At 47.9% G+C, this 24052-nt stretch overlaps 8 protein-coding genes across 8 annotated transcripts; 6 read left to right on the top strand and 2 right to left on the bottom strand.

The window, feature by feature from the left end:
- Positions 1-177: 177 nt before the first annotated feature.
- FVEG_16695 (hypothetical protein) lies at positions 178-9858 on the top strand (the record flags this gene model as incomplete). The annotated part of the gene is made up of 5 exons (XM_018905935.1): positions 178-524; positions 582-6478; positions 6533-8356; positions 8405-9183; positions 9238-9858. 5 exons carry the CDS (start codon positions 178-180, stop codon positions 9856-9858), a joined length of 9468 nt encoding a protein of 3155 aa, XP_018757005.1.
- A 579-nt stretch (positions 9859-10437) lies between these two features.
- Positions 10438-10728, top strand: FVEG_16696 (hypothetical protein; the record flags this gene model as incomplete). The annotated part of the gene is made up of 1 exon (XM_018905936.1): positions 10438-10728. One exon carries the CDS (start codon positions 10438-10440, stop codon positions 10726-10728), a length of 291 nt encoding a protein of 96 aa, XP_018757006.1.
- Positions 10729-12269: 1541 nt separating this feature from the next.
- FVEG_09946 (hypothetical protein) lies at positions 12270-13722 on the top strand (the record flags this gene model as incomplete). Its single annotated transcript, XM_018899019.1, has 6 exons — positions 12270-12503; positions 12554-12590; positions 12638-12714; positions 12766-13157; positions 13214-13287; positions 13339-13722. 6 exons carry the CDS (start codon positions 12270-12272, stop codon positions 13674-13676), a joined length of 1152 nt encoding a protein of 383 aa, XP_018757007.1. The 3' UTR covers positions 13677-13722.
- An 886-nt stretch (positions 13723-14608) lies between these two features.
- On the top strand, positions 14609-16587 carry FVEG_09947 (hypothetical protein). Its single transcript, XM_018899020.1, has 3 exons — positions 14609-15119; positions 15180-15315; positions 15376-16587. The coding sequence occupies exons 1-3, from the start codon at positions 14759-14761 to the stop codon at positions 16475-16477; spliced, it is 1599 nt and encodes a 532-aa protein (XP_018757008.1). The 5' UTR covers positions 14609-14758; the 3' UTR covers positions 16478-16587.
- A 44-nt stretch (positions 16588-16631) lies between these two features.
- FVEG_09948 (hypothetical protein) lies at positions 16632-18212 on the bottom strand (the record flags this gene model as incomplete). The annotated part of the gene is made up of 1 exon (XM_018899021.1): positions 16632-18212. One exon carries the CDS (start codon positions 18210-18212, stop codon positions 16632-16634), a length of 1581 nt encoding a protein of 526 aa, XP_018757009.1.
- Positions 18213-19626: 1414 nt separating this feature from the next.
- Positions 19627-20503, top strand: FVEG_09949 (hypothetical protein; the record flags this gene model as incomplete). Its single annotated transcript, XM_018899022.1, has 2 exons — positions 19627-20167; positions 20220-20503. 2 exons carry the CDS (start codon positions 19627-19629, stop codon positions 20501-20503), a joined length of 825 nt encoding a protein of 274 aa, XP_018757010.1.
- Positions 20504-21217: 714 nt separating this feature from the next.
- Positions 21218-21646, top strand: FVEG_09950 (hypothetical protein; the record flags this gene model as incomplete). The annotated part of the gene is made up of 1 exon (XM_018899023.1): positions 21218-21646. The coding sequence occupies one exon, from the start codon at positions 21218-21220 to the stop codon at positions 21644-21646; it is 429 nt and encodes a 142-aa protein (XP_018757011.1).
- A 436-nt stretch (positions 21647-22082) lies between these two features.
- On the bottom strand, positions 22083-22924 carry FVEG_09951 (NAD(P)H:quinone oxidoreductase, type IV; the record flags this gene model as incomplete). The annotated part of the gene is made up of 2 exons (XM_018899024.1): positions 22083-22808; positions 22922-22924. 2 exons carry the CDS (start codon positions 22922-22924, stop codon positions 22083-22085), a joined length of 729 nt encoding a protein of 242 aa, XP_018757012.1.
- Positions 22925-24052: the final 1128 nt, after the last annotated feature.

The following is a 24052-nucleotide window of genomic DNA, read 5'->3' as shown; positions in this document are numbered from 1 at the left end:
CAGTAGTTTACAACCAACACACATAAAGTATCCTGCAGGAGGCCTGCCAACATGGCTTCCCCGCTCCGTGCCTTCGATCCCATTTGGAAAAAACACCCTCTTTCCTCCCAACTTATCACCTTAACCAAAGAAGCCTCACTTTACGAATAAGATTCATCAGCACTTAGCTCCTTCAACATGTCGACGACTCATGAACCAGAACTGTTGCTTCAAGCCGTTTTTCATCACCTAGTCCTTCCTTCCAAACTACCCAGTAAGAACGACGCAGGTGATAATGGGCTGGCGTATGATCTTGGAAGTCGACTTCGGCGCGCCTTGGCCAAGTTCAGTGACCATCAAGACCAGGATGCTTGGAACGTCCTGGTCAGCTCTATGGAAGACACAGCATTTCTGAACCAGGGCCAACTGATCAGCCACGAACTTCTGGAATCCTTTCAAGGTATCGCTAGTGGCAAGAACAACACATGGCTTGCCCTTTCTGTCACTCAGCAGAATTCTGCTTTGCTAATTCATCGCGATGACATGTCGGTTTCTCATAGCCTTTCTCAGTCTTGATGACATATCAGCTAATCACATAATAGTGAAGATACAGTCGTTTTCGAAGCATTCCAGACTGATGCCCCGGTTCAAGATGTTCTGGCAGCAAAGCATTGCCTTATGTGGGAATTTCCCCATCGTTCAGTACAAGTGCCATTCGACGTTTTCAATGATATTTCCTTTCAGAGAAACTTGGCTCAGCTTTTGGCACAGGCAAGCAATGAATCTTTCGATGTGTTTGCCGCGAAGGCTTCCAAAGGCGGAAAATCGATTCCTGAGACCCGCAACTCTACAAACCCTGCCCTGATAATTGACATGCTCATGTCACTTTTGGAGGGGCTTGGAAGTGGCGTCCAAGTACAGTCGGTCATTAAAAAGGTTCGAGATGACGTTGTATTGGGCTCATCCGAGATTCCCTGGCGGCGCTCTTCGTACTGGCTGGTTCTTCGCGTAGCATTGAGACGCATGCTGCGGGAGTTGCTAGACCACAAGTGCGCAGGCATGGGGCGGGTCTATTACAAATTTATTATTTGTACCATGTTGTCCGACCTTCTTAAAGACTCCGCAGAGCGTCTGCACCCAGAGATGACGATCCAGATTCGATCAAAGCTCTGCCGTCGCATGGCGAAACTCGAAGCCGATAGCGCAGCGTGTTCACCATCTTTGCGCCGATTGTATAACCAAATTTTCTCATCTACTTCGGAAGACTTTGGAGATGTCGTGAAGTATGCAACGAAACGTGTTTCTTCACAATGGGATGAGTTCAAGGCCAGAGCCACTCGCCGTATTCCATCTCTTCCGCGCCGTGTCGCAGAAGCTGATCTATACATGAGACTAGACAATAGTGGCGCATTTCTGACATCTCAGCTGTCACAACATCCTAGCCATCGATACCGTATGACCACTCCGGATGGGCTTCGGTTACAAGAGGGGTCAGTTTTTGAAGTTGGCCGCCTGGCCGACCACTATATTTCCCTCCAGGATAGTGAGAGTGCGGCGGCTAAAAGAATTACCTCCACCTCAGAGAAACCTCAAGAACTGTGCAAATTACTATCTCAAAGCATCATGGACCTGCTTACCAATGTGGGAAACACCTTCAAGAATGACTCGATTCCGATGAGTCGCCACCTTCTCAGACTCTTCGAGCTTTGGATAAAGATGGACGAAGCGGCAACTTCCATGTGTCCATTACTGAAAGAATATCATCCTCTATTCATTCCTGATGCCTTGGATGTGCTCTGCTTGATGACCAGGGACGAGATGGAAAGGTTGTTACTAGTACAGCGATATATTCGCAATCGTGTGGCTTCACATAAGAAAGGCCTGGGTACAATCTTCGACAATCCCAGACAGGGGTCAACGTTTCCTGCCAAATACGTCTCTTCCACTGCGGCTGGTCGTCAGATGTTAGTGACTGCTACACGGATAGATGATGCTTCACTAAGGGTGCGACAATCAACCCTGTCTGAGTTAGAGCGTCTGACAAAAAGTTATGACAGCTTGACACAGTCGCTGAACGACCTTACCTGCACGTGTACCGTATCTCCTACTGGTAAAAAGGTCAACCATACTTGCCGAAGATGTCCAAAGTTTTGGCGACGAAAGAAGCTCAAGATCAGCGTCCACGAAGACTTTCTTCCATCCCCAGACACTGATCAGCGCAAGGCCCAACGGGCAGCGATTCTTCTTGAGCTACTTATCCCTGACTACTTGTCTGCCTATCGTACAGCAACCTGGCAGTTATATCTCCTTGGTACCCCAGTGTACTCAAGCACCAAAGGCGTCCCCAAACTGGTCCTTGAAGATATCGACGATCTCAAGAAGTTCTCCCTAGAGGTGAACAAAAGCTTCACGCTTGCTTCCCGCAAAAAGTCATTCCGGCAAACTCACTATGGCAAGTTGAAATTACCGAAAACACCTGACCAGGTCACTTTCCGTTTTGGGCCCGAAATGTTATACTATGATACTGTCTCAAAGCTTTGGGCGGATGAACTCCCCAAGGTTCCATGGTATCAGCACCTCTTAGGCCCCTGGCTTCCACAAGGCATCGCGGATCCGTATGAGGCGCCCAGAGGAGTTCTAGGCATGCTTCTATATCATCCCTCTTCTTACGAGATCGTAGCAAGAGAATCAATGGGTCCGCAATCCACATCTGGTAACGATTTCTGTGCCTCCCAGCGAGTGGTTTCTGCACGAGGTCGACGTTGGCTTGAGATTCTGAAGGAATTGGCAGCTTCTAATTTTGACTTTAGTACTAGAGCTGCAAACTCTTTCTTTCATCGCCTTGCTATACAGGCCGGCCCAGCTTCACTGGAAGAAGGACTGCTGCGTGAGGCTCACTGGGTGTTCAACAGTGAAGGGTTCTGTCACAGACTAAAAGAGCGGCTCGAGGCCTGGATGGACACGATGGAACAGAATTGGAGACAAGTCGATCGGATGAGTAGCGTTGTTATTTTTAGTCTTCGGCTATATCACCTTTGTCCGCCGGCATTTGAACCGCAGGCTCATGAGCTCTTAGTCAGAGTCCGTTCCATTACCTCAAACTGGATTCTTCAATTACAGCATGAGGTCAGATCAACACTTGACGGCGACATGGCTGGCAAGGCCGCCACTTTTGCTTTCTGGGCCGCGTTGCTTTGTCGCCAAACATTCTGGGGATGTTTAGGTCATGCTGGCTTTGAAGAAACGGTGCTCAAGGATGATCCGTTACCTTTCTTCCGATCGTCAATCGCCCTTCAGGAGAACCTGCTTGATAGTTCAGATAAGCTGCCCACTCACTTGCGTAGTCTTCTCACCCAAGACATGTCTGCCTCTTATAACATGAAGAGTATTGTCGAGAAGTGGGTGGAGAGTCACATCGGCCTGGTAGAGAAGGCCATCAACGAGACATGGACTAGTGCCAGCGCTCTCGCTAACAGGTCTTACTCCCCGTGGAAGAAGCTCCCAGGCAAGCACTCGTGGTGGATTTCATCCAAGACCGCCCCCAGTGGCTCAATAGCTCCACAGCAAGTACATTATCATATACTTCAAGGTCACTTACTAGTGGATCAAAAGCCCTTGGGGAGGCTTCCCCTTGAGATCAGAGATAATGAATCTATCCTCGAGCTTTTCGAGGGGCGACACTTACTAACACGGCCATCCGGACTCTTGGACTATCAAATCCTTGTCGACATGGAAGGTCACCAGGTTCATGTTGGCATCAGGGATAGCAAAATAACCACCAAAGCTCTTTTCAGAGGCTCCATTCTTCAGTTCATACCGCGTTCTATGCTGAAAGGGCCCATGGGCTGGGACCTACCCGCAGACCTAGTCGACGACTGCGTGCACTGGCTGGACTTGACTACTGGGAATCTTGAGATGCGTCGAAAGCCACGGATCTGGAGGCGCAAGAAATCGAACTGGATACTCGATATCCGAAAACGAAGAGCCACCAGAAACACGGGAGCCAGTCTTGTTGAGCCAAACTCAGAGATTGGGAGGAAATTCAGTAGTATTTTCCGGGATTTTGAGGATTCCAAGAGGTTGACAATTTACCAACCTGCCAATGGAGACTTGTCCGTCGAGTTGAAACGCTTGGAGATTCGGTTCCAAGTCAATCACAGAGGCTTGCTTTTTTGCCCTCAGCTCAAGGCTGAAGTCGACCCTCAGCAAGATATTGGGACGCTCCACGGTTTATGCAGTCGAGTCACCCTACGCGATGCCTCGAACCCTGACAGAAGGATTGTTCTTATCCCAATAGGGAATATCCAGTGGCAGAGAGAGGGAATCCATGTCGCTGTCAGGATTTCCAACGAAGGAGTGTACGCTAAATACACCCTCAACTCTGTCCTAGGCCGACTGGACTGCCCACCTGAACCTCTTCTTCTCTATCTCAAGGCAGCAATACATGCATTAACGTCTTTTCCACTACCAGATGTCTTCACCGGGAAGACAGGCACAGAGGAAGCTCGCCATTGTCTGCTCTCGTCTCGCAGTCAACCCTGGGCTCCTTTGGCAGGCTTTCCACATAGAATGCTGTCCGTCATCAAGTCTCTATCACCGGAAAGAACCCTTTACCCCCCAGGCATCGATATATATCAGAAAGTGCGCTGGGATCAACATTTGACTTCTACAATCCAACATGAAGACTTGGCTCCTCTAGTCACTTTCATTGAACGTCGGTCACGAGATCTAGAGGCTTTTAGTATGACAGAACCTCACCAAGACAATATGTCCCATACCGCGTCTGTGGCTCATTTGCAAATCAGAGGCCGTATTAGAAGGCAGCTTTATGAGCGTGTCTGCTTTGAGTCCGATTCGACAGTACTTTCTCAAGCGGCACAACCGGTTAACTTCATCCCTAATGTAGCTCAGAAGTCATCTGAGAGGAGCTGTCGAGTGTACCAGACCATTCGTGCAGTAATGGAATCTGATATTGGTGCATTTCGCCTTCCTAAACTGGCCCCAATTTTAGAAACCTGGAGCACATTTCGAGGCTTCAAGGAATCCTTGTCGGATATTGATTTGGCAGCGACTCTAGGTGTTGGAGCGCCACAGCTGTGGGGCTCTGTTGTCCAGAAGCTTCATGAAAAAGACCCCACAAGAACTCATGACAAGCATTTTTCCCTAGCTCTATTCGCGTTCGACGACGATGTTGACATGGCTGTCATAATGTGGCTTGTGGCACTGTTGAAAAGCAGTACATTGAGCCGCATTCAGCCGCCTAACCATACCCTTTTCACAAACTTCCACCATTTTGAAGAACCGTCCAAAGATGTGTTATTGTCGCTAGTGCTTCCAGAATCATTCAATGAAGATAAGAGGGGGCTCTTATCTAAAGCTGATCCTAAGAAAGACGCCGTGTCACGAATCATCTCTCGCATTCTCAAGATGTGGCCAAATGCACCGATTTCGAGACATGAGTTCGAATCATCAGTCAGAGGCCTAACCAAAAACGTCAAGGACTTTAGCCTAAAGAAAACCTGGCAGAAATTGTACCCCGAACTTCAGAGACTGAAGAATAATTGGGAGCTGTCTGTCTATCTCCTTGCGCTGGAGAGCGCAGGAGACATGATGTTGGGCAACCGATCAGAGACGGAGCAATGCATGTACCAAGACGTCTGGACTTTGAAACCAACGCGTTTGAAAACCAGAGACCCAGAGAGACCTAGGGAGCATTCCACCGCTCAGGTTTCGATGATTGACTTGCTATCGAGGCATAAATTCCACGACAGGCCCGATGAGGACTCTCAATGTTGGCTAAAAGAACAAGGCCACTCTGCTGTTGGAAGTCACAACTCCAGCCTCCAGACCCAGGTTTCGGAGTTGCCGGTTCAAAAACCGGAGTTTGATACACTCCAGGAAATTACACAACGACTCGTCTCTTCCCCTCTCACTTCGCAACGGGCTTACGGGGAGGATCTTTTGGTGTCACTAGCCGCTTTAGCTCGACTGCAACAGAGTGGAAAAGAACTTTATAGCAGACCACAGATGGCTTCAGTGAAAGGAGAAATTACTTGTTGCCGCCAACTATTACGAGAGCAACAAGACAAAATCGAGCAGTTAGTTTCGCAAAGTGACGAGGGTTTTGCATGGCTCTCAAAAGGCCAGCTTTGGCCCTGCTTCTCACCGGTTGCAATTCTTGAACAGCTGAGAAATGGCAATAGACCGCTAGTGCCTCATGTCTTAGTTAACAGAATGGTGGAGTACGGGGTCCTGACTACGCGTCTTCAGCGTTATCTGCGGATAGAAGATGCGATTCTCCGCAGAGATGATAGATGGTTGGAGGAGAACTTCGACACAGAGGGGCACTCCAACTGGAATCCGCTCAAGTACCCAGAATGGCTTCTTCTAGAGATCGACAACAACATGCTTATTCGACCAATTCAATTCGAAGTAGCCCATGCTATCATTTCACCACCATCGATGTCCAATTCTGTTCTACAGATGAACATGGGTCAAGGTTTGCATATGGCACTGATATGTCACGAGGCATCATAACTAACTATTGCTGTAGGCAAGACTTCCTGCATCATGCCAATGGCTGCAATCCTGTTGGCCAACACCACTGATCTGTGCCGACTAATTGTCCCCCGGGCCCTTCTCCTTCAGACAGCACAAGTGATGCAAAGCCGGCTTGGAGGGCTGGTAGGTCGAGAAGTTTGCCATATACCCTTTGCTCGACGATCACCTACCAGCGATCAAGCTCTAGACCTTTATCACAATCTTCACAAGAGAACTCTCGCCTCAGGGGGAGTCATGTTGTGCTTGCCAGAACACCTACTTTCCTTCAAGCTGAGCGGGCTTCAGAAGTTGGCCGACAAGGAAGTAAAGAAAGCGCAGAAAATGATGAACATCCAAGCATGGTTGGAGTCGTCGAGCAGAGATGTCCTTGACGAGTCTGATCTCACCCTTTCGCCAAAGACGCAGTTAATATATCCGAGTGGCATACCCACCATGATTGATGGTCATCCTCAGCGGTGGCAGCTTATCGAAGACATACTATCTTTGGTTGAATCCCATGTACCCCAACTTCAAGCCGAGTTTAAAGATGGGATACATGTATGGCGACGACACGGTGGCTTTCCTGTCATTCACCTCTTGCGTCCTGAGGTTGAAGAACATCTCAACGCTCTTCTAGTGGATGATATCTGTCATGGGCGACTCTCGTATGTGCGATTCAAAGCTGATACAAGTACTGATGCCAAAACAAACATTAAACTATTACTTTCAACTACTCATCCATCCGCATCCGTTTGGAAAAACGCAATCGGGTCGTTGAACGATGAACCCGCTATTACAAAGACCCTCCATCTTCTTCACGGGCTCATTTCCCAGAGGCTGTTGATCCTCTGTCTGAAGAAGTCATGGAATGTTCAATACGGCCTTCATTCTGACAGAGCTCCCATTGCAGTGCCATTCGAAGCTAAAGGAATACCCTCGCAAACTGCGGAGTACGGTCACCCGGATACGGCGCTTGTTCTTACATGTTTGAGCTTTTACCATGCTGGCTTGACCAAGTCTCAACTTCTCCAGAGTCTCCGATTCATCGGCAACTCTGAAGATCCCTCCTCACACTATCAACGCTTTACCTCCTTGCAACACCTTCCGGAAACTCTCCAACATTGGCATTTACTGGAGATGGAAGACGAGGCTCAGATCTCGTTGCTCTGGCGACATCTGAGGTTTGAGAAACATGTGGTCAATCATTTCATGAATAACTTTGCGTTTCCACAACATGCCAAGCAGTTTGGAGTAAAGTTGCAAGCCTCAGCTTGGGATATCCCCCTGCTATCCGAGAGTATGGAACGTCAAGGGATGACAACAGGCTTTAGCGGGACCAATGACAACAAAAAGATCCTGCCACGTACAATTCGTCAGGATGATCTACCCAGTCTCGTACAAACCAACGCTGAAGTCCTGGTACATCTCCTGGAGCCACGTAATCAAAGATGCTTTCAAGCTGTTGATCAACATGGACGGCATCTCAATGAAATTGGGATACTGGAACTACTTCGAAGCAATGGCATCAAGATATTGATAGACGCAGGTGCCCAGATCCTTGAGATGGAGAACCACCAACTTGCTGCGGCCTGGCTTGACGTCCATCACGAAGCCCAGGGCGCGGTGTATTTCGATAAGAACAGCCGTATCATGGTACGAGCTCGTTTTCAAAAGACGCCCGTGCCGCTTTTGGCTAGTTCCTTCGCAGACAATCTCGACAAATGCGTGGTCTACATCGACGAGGCGCACACGCGCGGGACTGACTTGAAGCTTCCAATATACGCGCAAGGAGCTGTGACATTGGGCATAAATTCGACCAAAGACCAGATCACGCAAGGTAATTGCATACAACAATCAGTGGACAGTATGAGGCTAACCATGATAGCTGCAATGAGACTAAGGCAACTCGCGACAACGCAATCAATCGCATTCGTTGCCCCCCCAGAGGTGTATACAAGTGTTTTGTCTCTCCGATGCGAACACAGTCCAAAGGTTGCGGCGTCGCAACCATTAAAGTCTACCGACATTATACACTGGCTCCTAGAGCAAAGTTGTCAAGCCAGTGATAATATGATGTCCTTGCACATCGCCCAAGGGTTCGACTTCTGCAGACGTGAAGATGCTCTATTAAAGTTCAGAAAGTCCTCGCAGAGCAAGAAGACGAGAGACAAGCTCCTGCAAGAAGCTCAGCAGCCCGAAGGACAGACATTGGAGCAACTCTACGGGCCAAAGGAGCAAGCATCGTCGACTGGCTTGAAAGCAATCAAATCTGCCCATTTAAAAAGCTTTGTGAAAGAACTGTATGGGCTGCAGGCGGATCTGGTTAAACACCAAAGGCGGGCGTGTTCCTCTGCTTTCGATGAAGTGGAGCAGGAAAGAGAAGTTGAATTCGAGGTCCACCAGCTTCGTGAGAAGCAGAATCCGACACATCTTACAGCCCTTCAGTTTCCGGGTCTCGACAAGGCCCTTTTAAGATTCTGTGAGGAGCCTGTAGTAGAGCTGGCTAGCCTACATTTCATCAAAGCTCTTGACCTGATCGGCCATACCTATCTTGGACTTAAGTATGGTATTAAGCCCAAGGCAACTTCCTCGAAACTACTTGTCTCCAAGGAGTTCTCTAGAACAGTTCAACCCTCGAAAGCCGATGCTTCTCTTCATATTATGGTACGTCTTCTAGCAACTCGCTGCAGACTAAAGATGCTAACGATGTATATATAGCGACCAGTTGAATGGGTACTCTGGAGACCTGATATCGAAACAGCCTTGGTGGTCATTCCTGAGGAGGCTGAGCTCCTTCTTCCAATCCTCCGTAGGATACACACCCTCACGACCTTTCTTCTTACATACACATCTCCACATACAAGATCTCTCTTAGAGGTTGGCCATCTTGCGTACTATCCTGTACCGACCCCGAAGAAGGAACTTGCGATCCCTTCCTGGCTGAGCATTGAGATTGGTCTCATGGCCGGTCGCTTGTATCTTCCTTATGATGAGTATACGCAGCTACGAAGCTGTCTCCAAGTTGACGAAATGGCAGAGCCTTCGGTGATAACGGATAATGTTCATCGCAGCAGGAAACAGATCCTTCCCAATTTTGGTGTTCTCAATACTCAGTTGCTCTCAAGGTTTTTGGCCGAATGGATTCCTTATCGATCTCGGTCATCTGATATCATGCACAACCCTATGGGGTACCTGCTTCAAAATCGGGACCTTCCTGCGAATCACCCATTCTTTACTTTCAAACCCAAATCGGCAGCTATCGAAACCAGATCATTAGCTGTTTATGGAGTGGCCACTAAGTGCGCAGATGACCAAGATAGTGATGATGAAAGCGAATAGAGCTATAGCGGTAATGCAGTAGATAATTTAATACTATATACATATTGGGAGAACATTTGCTTGCATAGCTCTGTTTGAACCAGGGTATCTGTCTGTCATTCCATATAACTTGAGGAATGTATTAGCGATGGCCACTGGCGATTCCATCTTCTTCACAGCGGCGCTTCTCTGTGACCCCATTGAAGGCGCTTTTCATTCTGAAATCCGACGAGTCTGGGGAAGCATTGAAAAGCCCGAAATAGCAATGTTGATCCCACCGAAACAGCCTCAGATCCGTGACATAAAGCGAAACTGGAGGGTTGTGACTCGCAATATATTTGACGGGAGCTTGAGGACTCGTTCCAGTTAACTACTCGACACCTCCGGTTCACCATTGACGTTGGTACTCACGGAAACAGAGACTTCGAGGTGTATTCCCTAGAGTCTGTTGTGTCTATACACGATCATGGAGATCAGGCTGCGGACCTTGATATATTGGGCCAACTTAACAGCCCACTGCTACGGCTCTTAGGGAATGCGTGCTCGCTTACCCACTCTGACACGGCATATCACGCTCTTATTGGGAATCCACAGTTCACCATGGTTGACAACTGGGACGAAATACTTGAACCTTTTGGAAATCCCTCGATCGTGCGCTCTATTGGCAATTGGCTTGGCCGTCTGGCCACAATGGTTCTTTGCCTGCAAGTGGGCCATCCGACTATTGTTCTTTCGAATCAATTTTGTTGGGAATGCATCATTGAAAAGTGGAGAGAGATCCATTCGGATCGTATCCGAAAGTCTCAGGCCTCGGACTCGGACCCGCAGCCTGAGTCAGGATATCCTGAAGATGCAATTTCTCCAGATGCTGCAGCTAGTGGGTTGGGCTAGCACCGCAGAATTATCGGGTCCGTTTGAAGAGGCTACAGAACTTCTGTGGAATCTTGAATTAAACAAATGGACTTTCACTTCCCGCGTACCGGTTCCCAATACCCAGGTCTCTGACCTTACGATCAGTAAGAGAGACGAGCCCAGCAATACAATCTCAGAGGAAATGTCGGATTTGATGATTTATCTGCTAAGGTTTCTGGCATTAAGTGACAGTTCAATTATTATGGATATTGAGATTGTTAGAAAAGCTCAGGAAAATCTGATATATTTTGGCTCTTCATGCGGAACTTGCCAATTTACACCAGCTATCAGATGATGACTGCTATGACAGATGTTTAGCTTGGATGAAGGAATAAAAACTTTAATGAATCGCAAAACTCAGGCTCTTTGTCTGTGCCTATAAGTTATAAGTGTTTGTTCTCCCTTTATCTTTTATATATTCTACTTCCTGTCTCTTTAAAGGTATAGTATAAAATTTATTCTCAGCTGGAGATGAGATATAGGGTACCTTGTGGCTAAGTCCCGCTATATAGTGGCTGAGATTCTTGAAATCTATATAGCGTAAGACCGAAGCCGTTAATTATCCGCGGAAACAGTTGGCCCGTCCTTCCGTCCCGTCCCTAGTCCATGTTGAGGACTATACCAGATTAGGAATGTCGGAAGTAACGCTGGTTCAAGAAGGTTACATCTCTGCCTGAAGTGACCTCCAACAAGCCTAACCCAGCCATGCTCCATGACAGTGGGCTGCTGTTAGAAACTTTGTTAGCTCGCTTGGGAACACTTTTCAGAATTGCTTTTGGTCAAAATGATTGGCACAACAGATCTCTTATGTATTGCCAAGCAATACGTAGCCGACTACCAGCAAGCGAGTTTCAAGGGAAGTGGGCGACTTGGCGACCAACAGGGTCAAAGTGCCTGTTTTTCATCGTATCAGCCGCAATTCACCCGAATCCGACACTTGACTGAGAGAGGAAAGAGAGTATCCGGGTATTTTTAAATCCCGGTCTTGTTGGTGAAAAGTACAAGAGGCCACTCAAGGTTCCATGAAATATATTACTGAGGACAAAGGTTAGATCCCTCGATTCTCAGGTTGCTGAAAGGAGAGTTGGAGTTTTTGGGAACAAGGTTGAAAGGATCAATGCAGAGATCGAGATTTCGTGGCTAAAAGCTAAGCCTGCTGGTAGCCGCTGCTTTGCAATGCAAGCAAAGGAACATAACTTCAACCTCCTAATGACTCAACCACCACCAGTCCTGCTAACATAAATGACAATGCATCGTCCATGAACTTTCTTTTTTCCAACAGCGCATACAGCCCATAAATTACTGCATGCAACGACCCTCGTAAATAACCGAGTCGCAGATTGATGGTCTCGTCCGGACTACTACAAGGATATGAATCCAGCATCTGCCGTGTGTGGCAATTCCCTGCCAACCGTACCAGAGTTCTCAACCGCCTTTAAGGTTAAATGCCAAAATGGGCTGTTCGTATGCAATGCGATGCTGCAGGCCATACGCGCATACATTCTGATGTTTTAAATAAGATGCATCTGTGTCTGTGTCTCTTCCCGTTCTTCCTTCGAGCTGCTCATTCAAAGCCCAGTCTCCATCAGAAGCCCATGTCAGACTACTATCAAGGGCCGAACAATTCGGCCAAGCTCAAAGCCGTAACGCTTACGTTGCTGGCTAGTGCTACTATTTTAGTCATATGGAGAATATCCTGGCGACTCTGGAAGAAGGTTATTGGACTCCCAGATTACCTGTTGATCGTTGGGCTAGTAAGTGTCGTGCAACTCAATATTGTCTGTTACATGTACTAATTATTTAGTCTCTGAGCATATGTCTTGCTGGTTTTAACCTGGACCGTAAGTATCGCAACATTCGTGACGAAGTACTTCTGACAAAGTAGCAGCTTACTTCCGATGGGGCTATGGCTATCACAAAGATGATCTGCCGCCAGATATCCAGAAAGCCCTGACGCCCAAGATTGTAGATCGTCCCACCTACCCGCTATTTCCATCCCGCCACTGACAATGATAGTGCTTCTGGCTCAACCAGGTCTTTTTCAAGGCGACAGCAGGCGTGATCAAGCTCTCCATTTGTACTATCTATATGAACATCTTCAGCAAGCCTGTTCTCTTGAGTACTAAGATCGCGCGATACGCCAACTTTGCCTTAATGGGTGTCATCATTGCTTATTACACTGGCGGCACACTGGTCTCGACATTCCAATGCAACCCGATCCGTAAAGCCTGGCAAGGTGATCTCGACGGCACATGCATCGACAACACCAAGTTCCGGGTGGCAAATGCCTATATCAACTCTTTTACGTCGGTCTTGCTTGTCCTGATACCGTTTCCTGCCCTTCTGTCAACGGGGCATCGGAGCAAGGAAATATGGCAATTTCTCTTCTTGATTGCCTTGGGACTTGCGTAAGTTGACACACGTATTGATTGTAGCTTCTCGAAGTAATCAGCTAATGACTTAGGCATACTGCTTGCGCTGTGGTTCGCGTGGTAATGATCTACGTGCCGAACGAGGGAGCTGCTACCGATCCTCACTGTATGTTCATTCCGTCTTCTCGATGTTCTGTCGTTGATCTAATTATCTCAGGGTATAATACGACGTCGAACACTCTCGCCATGGCTGAAATCTTCACGGCCGTTATTGTGTCCACTATCATGACAATGCGCCCTTGTTTTCAGGTTGTGTTTAGTGGGATAGCGACGACGGTGACGAGTACCTCGCGCACGCGAAGAACTCGAATGAATGGCTCAGGTGTTATGGATACAACGACGAGCCAGAAACGAAAGGTCGATCGTCAAGGCTTTAGCAAGATTGGGGCGAATAAGAGTGAGGTGCTAAATATTGAGCTGCAGAGCAGAGATCGCAGCACTGAAGAGTTATTTGCACCTGGTCAACACCCGAGTAGAAAGCTTGAAGATGCATAGAATAGACTGATTTATGTAAATTTCTCTCATCAATATTGATCTGGGGTAAGGATACATTCAGTGCCACCTATTTCATTGTGCAAATTAGAAATGGCGTTTGTAGTCAATTGTAAAGCTTGTGTTGGATGGCGAGGCGAGTTAGGCAAAATAAGGGCTCTGTTCAAAGTTCTGTACGCGATCGCAGTGCAGATGCCAAATTGCTGTCTATTACGGAGTGCCATAGAGAAAGAATCGCCGTATCTAAAGAGCAAGCATATTGTCCAGTCGATTCCCGTGTCTACGACCCTGACATGTTATCCACACGGGTCTGTTGATGCCGCCTCGGCTTATTTAGAGGCAATGAGATCCCACCAATAGTTTTTCGCAGGCTCAATACCCCCACCAATGTACTCTCTATTACCGTTATCTGAGTTCTTTTGCATTTTCATCATCCATGAAGAACTCCATATCTCCACCAACCCCAATTAGGATCAATTGTGTGAAGATCTCTGTACATGAACGCCAAACTAAATCCTGCACCCCGTTGAATCAAGATAAAGCCCGCGCTTCGATGGGGGAAGTGCGGGGATTGAAAACTTCGATCTCAGGATTCATCTGTCAACTTGATTGAGTAAAACCACTGTGGAAAAGGTAATTGACATATTGTTGATACTCGCATATCTCTACGCATTCTGTTGCGGTCGTTGCCGTTGGTTTCATGGATCCAGGAACAAACTCCCCTAGTGCTTACATGAAGTGACAGCATCCATCTACAGCCCATGGTGCCCAATTAATCTCCTGTCATCATCGTCCGATTTCATCTTCCATCTCCGCCTCAATCTCGGGGAACATGAACTGCAGCGTCTGTGCCGCGCCCCTGCCTCTCGTCTACGGATGCTACGCCCTGCCCTGCCAAGACCTATCCTAGTCATCCTTCGGCTATTTCGGGCGTACAAGGATTAGTCACCGAGAGACATTTGTCGGGCCACATTTGTCCCTCATCCTATCTCCTCCTGCCCACCTCAATCACTGCTTCTTTAACTAGAGGCTGAGGCACAGCTCTTCAATATTGACGGACTGGGTAATACTAAGGCAAAGGAGCAATGTATTTCCTATTACGTATCTCCTGGTGTGTCGTTGTACTCAGTTGCCTAGCATCTGTTGCTGTTTGCCATGATGACAAGAGAGACTTTCGCACCAGATGTCTAGCCTTCAAGCCAACAAGGCTCATCGACAACTCAACATTGACGCGGCAAGAGTTTGTTTCTGCTGGTACAACATTGCAATTGTCAGACAACGTCCCAGCTTGTAATCGTGCCTCTCAGGCTGTCACAGTCGACCTATGTCGCATTGCTCTCCAGATTCCTACCTCAAAGAGGTCCTCCATCAGCTTTGAGCTATGGCTGCCCAGTGAATGGAAGGCATCGAGATACCTGGCAACAGGCAATGGCGGAATCGATGGCTGTGAGTAGAATCTCGATCAATAATTCTCGTAGTACGGAAAAGCTGACCAAAGACGTTTAGGCATCAAGTATGAAGACCTTGCTTATGGCACAACTAATGGTTTCGCCACCATGGGTACCAACAATGGCCACAATGGTACAACTGGTATCACCATGCTTAATAACCCCGAAATTATCAAGGACTTCTCCTACAGAGCGTGAGTACTACAGCCCTCCTCCTCACCTCTCATTCGTGAACCATTAGCTGATCATCGAAGTCTACATACTGGTACTCGTTCGGCCAAGAAGCTCATAAAGGCTTTCTACGGCAAAAGGCCAGCTCACAATTACTATATCGGCTGCTCCCTTGGCGGTCGCATGGGCATCAAGGCTGCAGAGAAGTACCCCAAAGACTATGACGGAATTGTAGCTGGGTGCCCAGCGGTTGACTTTAACAATCTCCAAGGCCAGCGGGCCATGTTCTACCCAATAACAGGATCGGCAGACTCGCCAAACTACATCCCCATTGACACCTGGAAAGGCCTGATTCATGACGAAGTTCTCAGACAGTGCGACAAGATTGACGGCGTTGAGGATGGAATCATTGAGGTCCCAGACAAGTGCTTCTTCAACCCAAAGACTCTTCAATGTAGCCCTAGACGTCCCAAGAATTGCTTGAACTCGGCTCAAGTCGCGCAGCTGCAAAAGATCTATGCTCCATATACCTATCCCAACGGCAAGCTCATTTTTCCTCGCATGAACCCCGGCAATGAACTCCAAGCCGTATCGAAGCTCATCGCAGGCATTCCCTTTAGCTATTCTGAGGATTGGTTCCGATACGTCGTATATAATGACCCCAACTGGGATGCCAGCACCTACAACACGAATGATGTCCGAAAGGCCGATGAGCTGAACCCATTCGACATCCGCACCTACCCTCAGGAGCTCCCCAAGTTCAAAAAGCGCGGTGGAAAGTTGCTCAGCTATCACGGTGGCCAGGATAACCAAATCACTCAATTCAACACCCAGCGTTTCTGGAACCGCATGTACTCTGCAGATAACGACCTGCAGGACTACTATCGCTATTTCCGCCTGTCAGGCATGTTCCACTGCAACTCGGGTCCTGGCGCCTGGACTGTTGGCCAGGGTGGTGGTGCCCCTGCGGCGGGTATCCCATTTGATCCTCAGCATAATGTATTGGCGGCCATGGTGGCGTGGGTTGAGAGGGATCAAGCGCCTGCGAGTTTGACGGGTACAAAGTTCATCAACGACACTGTTGCTAACGGAATCGACTTTCAGCGCAAGCATTGTCTTTACCCCAAGACACAGACATATGTTGGCGGTAATCCCAAAAAGACATCGAGCTGGCATTGTAGATAGTTCTGTATAATAAGGACAAACAGCATACATTCATTCCCTTGGTCCTATGTGCGATCTGAATAGTAGTGTCGCTGTTTAGATGAATGGCCTTCAACATAATATATCCATTTAATGTAGGAGTTAGTATTGTTGTTTCTGATCTCCTTTCGGATATTTACAAAAACTCCACCACTGGCTCTTTCACAGGCTCCTGTAATTTATCCCCGCCAAACTCACGCGACTGGATCTGAACGTGAAACTTGATCTTCTCCTTGTCATCGGCGTTGCCTTTCAATACTTCCAATGTCTTGTCGTCAATAGCGATGAAAGAGTTCTCGTCTAAATGATCCTGACAATTGCGGCATCCTGCGACATTCCATCGGCTTAGTACGGCTTCGCGTCCGACTTCGACCATTGTACCATCAGGCATCTCAACATGGGTGCGGATGACGAAGGAGCCGGCGTAATCTGCACGACTGACGTTGTGCACACGCGCGATATTAGCGATGGGCTCCATGGGTGGCTCAAAACGGGCTGGATCATTGTCAAGGGAGCCAGGACCATAGCTGTACCCAAGGTCATTGATGTCGGTCACATCGTCCGAGGTATAGAATCCGCCGCCAGGCTTCTTGAAAGGATCCAATGGGCTCTTTGTGTCCAGAGCTGTACCCTTGGGGAAGGTTGGATCACCCAGGCTAATGGTGCCCTTCCTGCCAGCCTCGACCGTCAGACTACCATTTGCTGTCTTATCATGGCGGAGCTGCCACTGCCAGAAGGTATAGTCAATGAAAGCGTGGTGAAGGAAGAAAATGGGGTCAAAGGCGGCTGTCTCATTCTCGCCCATGTCGCCGTTGGCACCGAGAATCGGATCAGCGTTATAATTGCCTTTCTCGTAGAAGCCGCCAAGCGCAAGATGAATGGCATTATGCGGCTCCTCGAGGGCGACGCCGTAGTGTGGCTCGCCATGATTTTCAATTATCCACTCTGCCATGGAGGCCTTGTTGGAGAACACAGTGTAGTTTGGCGCCTTGAGGCAGATCTGAAAACGAGAATAGACCGAGTAGGTGTCAGGGAGTGTGGTTTTAGGGTCGCCGTCGGGTGTAATCTTGACTGTACCGTCCATCCAGGCTTTGACATTGGAATTGAGGATCTTTGTGTTGGTCTTATGATCCATGTACTTTGCGTTATGCCTGTCACTGTCGCGTTGATCTGCGGGGTTTCCAACAAGGCCGGAAAGTGGGTAGCGAACGGTCTCATAACCGGCAGGCTTGGTGTACCTGCTCACGTCCCGAGTGCTATGGTTGTCGTCTAGGCCCTTCTGGAGCTTGTACGAGAACAGCGGGTTGTCTGTCTTGCCATCCACAGGGAAAGGCAGCTCGCGAGCAGTCACGAACCAGGGGATCGGATTCTCGTCCGTTCCATGAGTGACACACTCATCCCAGAACGGCAGAGCCAGGTCTGGGGCCTCAGGCAAAGCATTTCGGAGTGCATTCTCCAGGCGAAGAAGATAGGCTCTGTGCCAGGTTGGGAAGAGGACGGTCTGGTGCTGGCAGTATCCACCCCACCAGTCAGGGTTTGTAGGATCTTCCTTGACGAAAGGCTCGCCGTGATAGCCAGCAATGACGTAAAAAGAGTCAGGACTATCAACGGGGAGGGCTTGAATCTTGCGAAAGGCTTTGACAAGGTTTTCCAGCTGGGTTCTGTCACCTTTGTCGTAAAGACTAACAAGTTCCTGAAGAGAGCGACGGACGCGCATGATGGTTTATAGTAAGAAAGATTGTTATACTGATGTTGAGAAGTGGGTTGGTGATCTTGGCATTCATCCAGTAGACCGCGTGATCTTTATAGTTGATAGCTCCCTTTCGCTCTGCTTTCTTGCTCTACAACTATTATGGACATTTACTTGTGTTATTAGTCGAGGACGATAAACTTTCCTTCGGCCGATCCATGCATCATGACATGAAGTGGCGAGCTCAAGTGAGACACAGGTAGTAGGAGCGGAGTTCCCCAACCTGGGAATCGTTGATCCGTCATATGGCGGCAACAGCAGATTAGAAGCTTACAATCCTGGAGTCTTATCTCCTTCCGGCGACCGGACTCAATGGCCACAAGGATCAACTGTCTTTGCCTTCGTCGATTAGCATATATCGGACATCCACGTGGATTGCTCTCTGAGGCAAATTCTGCAGAACCTTGTCACCGTATGCCAGCTGAAAGAAAGAAAGAGTGAGACAATTTTCTCTTCTTGTGGAAAGGTTTCTCAATGGTGCATCACCTGGCATACCTGAGAGAATCTAGATGCATCTGCCCTCAGAATAATGTTGAGATAGCGTGAAACAAATGATAACTGGAGATACGGTTGAAAACCAATAGATAAGGTACCACTCTGCTGGAATCAATAGTTTGAAGCCGCCCCACTTCGCTACCCCGCGTTTTGTGGGCTATTATCACATTTCTGGATGCTTCAGCCAGCCTCATGATCTTAGCTGCCACATTGGTATCTCGTTCAGCCAGCCGTGCATCTCTGGCTTCCACCTTTGGCAGTAACAGAGCTGTACAGCGGCATGAGTTTCCGCAGTGGGCAACCGGTTTTGGGACTATTGGCTGGAAGTGTGGCACGTGTTTGCACTTGAGTGGTGCCGGGTAACACCAGTAGCGTAGCCGCATGAAGCGTTGAACCTCTAGCCGTAAACTCACGAATACAGTGTGACTATGCTGCATTAGCCCATCTCGCCGAGCTCGTGGATGTCGCTAAGAAAATAGATAGGTCTTGGAGGCCCAGAAAGCATTATTTGCCACTTGCTCTGGTGGCTTGATTTATTGGGCACGGCGGATCTTGTGGTCCGATAGCTGACTGCGTTGTAGAACAGCTAATGGCGATAGTCATGTCTCAGCATTGGTCCAGACCCTCAGCCGCAAATGACTGAAGTAAGCAGATGTTGAGTTTCTCCTCAGATATTGGCAGAGAGCTGTTGGATATCGATTACGTTGCGAAGTTCAAAGCACCCGTCTATATATAAGAAGTATTTTCCTTCATGAACAAATATGCCCCTCATCTTCTCTAGCATAGCCTTGCAGACCTGTCTTCTCCCATCTTTCTACTTTTTCCAACCAAGAAATCAGACACGCTGGATAAACTGCAGTGGTGTGGTACTGATTTCAGTTCCACAATGGCTTCTGAAGGTCCCTCGACCAAGGAGATCCTCCTTGATGCTGTTGAACAAACACTAGGAGCCGAATTTCTCCAGACCATCCAGCCTACTGACATCTCCAACATTGACGAAGATGTCAAGGGCCCCGCTATTACTCAGGCTCCGGTATGTAGCACCCAGCTGCCCGTCCCTCCGGTCTTTCAAGAAGCCATGGAGCGAAAGAATGGCTTGTGGGATATAGTCGTCGGGCTCAAAGAACACATACCTCGTTGGGTACCTGGGTCAGTCATCAAGTGGGCTGCCTGGCGAGCCGGTTTCAAAAGTCAAGACGACGCCGACTACGCTGCCCAGCAGCTTAGCATCGCTGCACAGAAATGGAATGAAGCTAATGTCGGTGTGACCTTTGAATGGGTGCCGCTGGCTAAGGATGCCACCTTTGTTCTGACTAACGGTGGTGCCAATGGTACAACCCTCGCGAGAGCCTTCTTCCCCAACGGCGAGGATCTCAACTATGTCTTCGTGTACTCTTATGCATTCAGCCGAGAGTGGAAGCCACACAGTAAGTTATTTTAGTAGCTTTGATATTGGTTCCCCAGGCTGACTATATCCAGTGTGGAACGTTTTTGTCCACGAACTTGGGCATGTCATCGGCCTGCGACACGAATTTGCCATCGGAGACGTAGGTGACGAGATGGCTGCGGATAGAGAGGGCGAGAGGGCCGTCCGTATCGGTGCGCCAGATCCCATGTCAGTCATGAACTACCGCAACGAGCCGCCGCAGCTTCAGCAGTCTGACATCGACTCAACACGCAAATTCTATAGCATGACTGAAGACGCCAGTGGGAAGAGTCCCATGATTGGCATGACGCAGGTTATTGACTACACCCCGCGATGAGCTGTTCTCAGAAGTTGAGTAAGGGCTATCAGAAGATCCTTTGAGTAACACTTTATCATATAGAGGTTCTTCAAATTATTTACCAAGTTTTGAATGCCCAAAGAAGCTCTCAGCCATAAGTCTTAACTGCAAATAATATACAAGTTGTCTATTTCTAAGAGCTCTATATTAATAAAGCCACTATATAGGAGTGTTTAGCTATACTGAAAATACAGAAAAGATCTAAATGCTAGTCTCACGGTTGATAATAGCCTTAATGTAATTATCCAGAACTCATCCACCTAGTTTATCCGACTTGCTACGGCCATTGCAACCATCGATAGCAACGCTCATGTCCCCCATACACTCATGTAATTAGCTAAATCTTCGTTACTGAGAAATCAAGGTGGATGTGATACCCAGTTGAAGGCACCTTCTTCCCCCCGAGCCTATGATTAGACCAATCGTAGCCGTTGTTCATATTCTTTATAACTATGTCGCGGCAGAAGGATTGAGCAGCGTACGTGGTAGCGTCAGGGTTAGAAGCCTGTACCACTCTTATTACATCGGAGGACTTCTTCAGAGAACTTGGGACTAGCCTTGGGAGCCCGAGGTTGGACGACCTGAGATCACTCCTTCGGGCAAAGACAGATACCAAGACACCCGTTCAGTATTCTCTGGGTGCCCGATTCAAGCTTGCAAAGCGTATTGCCAATTCGATTCTCCGGCTGCATAATGCTGATTGGTTACATCATAACGTCAACTCGCGCAATTCTCTATGCCTGTCTACAACCCAATCTCCCAGCATCAATTATCCGTACTTGTCAGGTTTTGATATGGCCCGCTTTGACGATCCCACCGAAGTATCGGAGGTTGCAACACAAACTGGCGACAACAACTACCGTCACCCCAGAGTATCAGCTCCCCTTCACTCAAACCTCCAAGACCAAGTTCAAACGCTCCTACGATCTTTACAGTCTAGGTGTTGTCCTGATCGAGATTGGGTTGTGGAAGCAGATCGACTCCTTTAGGCCTGAAGGTTCGCATGCATTGGCCTTCAAGAGGCATCTGGAGGAAACAGTTGCGCCCGCCCTCAAGTTCTACATGGGTGAAAAGTACACTTTGGCAGCTCAACTGCTTGGATACATCCAAAATTGCCCCTGATGGCGATGAAGATTGGAGGCTCTCAGATACATTCTCTCGAAAGGTGATTTCGGAACTTGAGTCTTGTCAGGCATAGCAAACGTCGACTATGCTGCTCAGAAGCTTAACATTTCTGCATAGAGATAGAATAAAGCTAATGTCAGTGTGACTTTTAAATGGGTATCGCTGGCCAGGGATGCCACTTTTGCTCTAACTAGCTATGGTGCCAATAGAACTAAGTTCTGTCTGCTAGAAGCAGATGTGTTATTTGCAGTTGAAACTTGTGGCTGAGAGCTTATTCCACCATACAGAACTTAGTTATTTATATATCTATATATAGCGCAATCCTTGTAATTAAATCACTATCCCTTGGGTTATACCTCTAGCATTTACAGCAGACCTTCTTCTCTACAACTAAGCAGCAACAAAAAACCCACCCAGCTGAGCAGAAACAACTCTATTGAACAACACATTTAGTAGGAAGCCCGCAAGCTCCTCCAGCAATATCATCAAGCTCCTCAATGCTGTTGGCCCTTTGCCTCGCCTTCTCCGTTGTGAGAGTAGAAGTCCCTGGCGGTGCTTGTTGAGTGGTGCTCTGTGATTTGCTAGCCTTGTTGACGAATGAGTAGAAGGTCTCTCCCTGAATGCGTGCGATCTCAAGCTTCAAAGATGAAGGCTGACGCGAGCCATCAGCGCCGGCCAAGGTGCCAGCACCCCATGGGCTGCCACCGTGGATTTCGTTCAAGTTTGTAAGTTGGCCGAACGTCTTCGCATAGCCTAAAGGCACGTAGATGATGCCATGATGTATAAGGGTGGACATGGCACTCTGTGCTGTGACCTCCTGACCGCCACCTTGCGAGCCAGTAGATATAAAAAGACCAGCCATCTTTCCAGCGTAAGCACCACTGGACCATTGCTTGCCTGTATTATCCCAAAAGGCCTTCCATTGGGCTGGGAAAGTGCCAAAGCGTGTAGGAATTCCGAGCAAGAAACCATCATATGACTCGAGGATCGCGGGATCGCTTAGGATCGGGTCATTGGCCTTGGGAGGCGCATGCATCTTTGCGAGAGCATCGTTGGAGAGAGTTTCGGGAAGTTGGAAAATATCCGCAGTGCCACCGGCGCTTTCAATGCCAGCTTTTTCAGCCTCGGCAAGCTGTCGGATATGGCCATAGGTTGAGTACTGAAGTCAGAATGTTAGATGTATTGAAAACAGGCAGGCTTAGGGAAAAGGATAAGAACGCAGGCAGCGCTAATATTGAAAGAACATACATAAACAATAGCGATTTTTCAAACCATGATTGTGGTGTTGTCTTGAAGAGTGTAGTGTAAAAAGTTTACTGTATATGGGGGTAAATTTAGGATCTTTTCTAGATAAATTAACTCTCTGCTCTTGCAGTCAATAAAAGTTTTACTACATTGGTATGCTTAGTCAAGGTTTAGGTAAGGGTCTGAGATACATAATCTTTACTAAAGTGGGATGGGTGGATAAAGTGGGATAGGTGGAATTTTAAGTTTAAAAACACTACTCCGTAAAAGTTAGGTTTGTTATGATTAAGGTTTTATCCACAGGGTATACTGTAGAATGATGTCGTTTTAGATCCGGAAGAAGGCTTATCTGTCTCGTAATGAAGGTCTTGGTATAAGTCAGTAGCTCAGTCCTGAGCTCAACTCTCAATCAACACAACATTCAATCTCAATAGTGCGAGGCGTGCAGTATAAGCTATTAGCTGTAAGGTCTATTAACTTCAATCAAAGCTCTTAAAGAGTCAGTTCAAGCAGTATACCAGCTACTTAACACAGTACATTAATGTTAGCAGCTATCTTCATACAGTTATATAGAAGTAATTATATTCTTTCTTCTATAATATATCTGCAAGTTGGACGCTCTCGGATCAGATTACCTCTGGGATTATCCTAGGTGGCGTTCTAAAATTCTCGACCTCTCATAAATGATTCACCGCTAGACTGTATATTGTTCTTCTCATGCTGGGCATGGTCGGTAGCAGACAAGCTGTCTCGTTGCATCCGGTGAAGAAAAGCAAAGTATAACAAAGGTCTGTAGAATAGCTGCGACATGTCAGTTGGGGCGGGCGATAAACGTGCCTCGGTGACGCTATGGTAAACCTCGGATTGGACTGCCTGCTCAAAACCTTCGACGTAGTGATAGTCCGGCCATCCAGTTAACGGACTACTTTTTGCGGACAAACCATCAACTAAATGACCTGACCCCGGTAGAGGCGGCAGCATTACAGGCTCGCTGATTTCTCGCCTCGACTTCCGGTTCCGAGTCTTGGTTTGGAATCTACAAGTATGTGGCGAACCGTGATAATCAGGATGCTGGTAATGATGAGCTCCGTTACATCGTATTACAGGCTTTGGAAATCTCAATACTCATTCTGAAAGCCTTAAAATTGAGCCGTCGGA

This window comes from Fusarium verticillioides, chromosome 1 (assembly GCF_000149555.1).
Source record: "Fusarium verticillioides 7600 chromosome 1, whole genome shotgun sequence".
Classification (NCBI taxonomy): domain Eukaryota; kingdom Fungi; phylum Ascomycota; class Sordariomycetes; order Hypocreales; family Nectriaceae; genus Fusarium; species Fusarium verticillioides.
The sequence above is the reverse complement of the archived record's forward strand: the minus strand, read 5'-3'. Positions and strand labels throughout refer to the sequence as shown.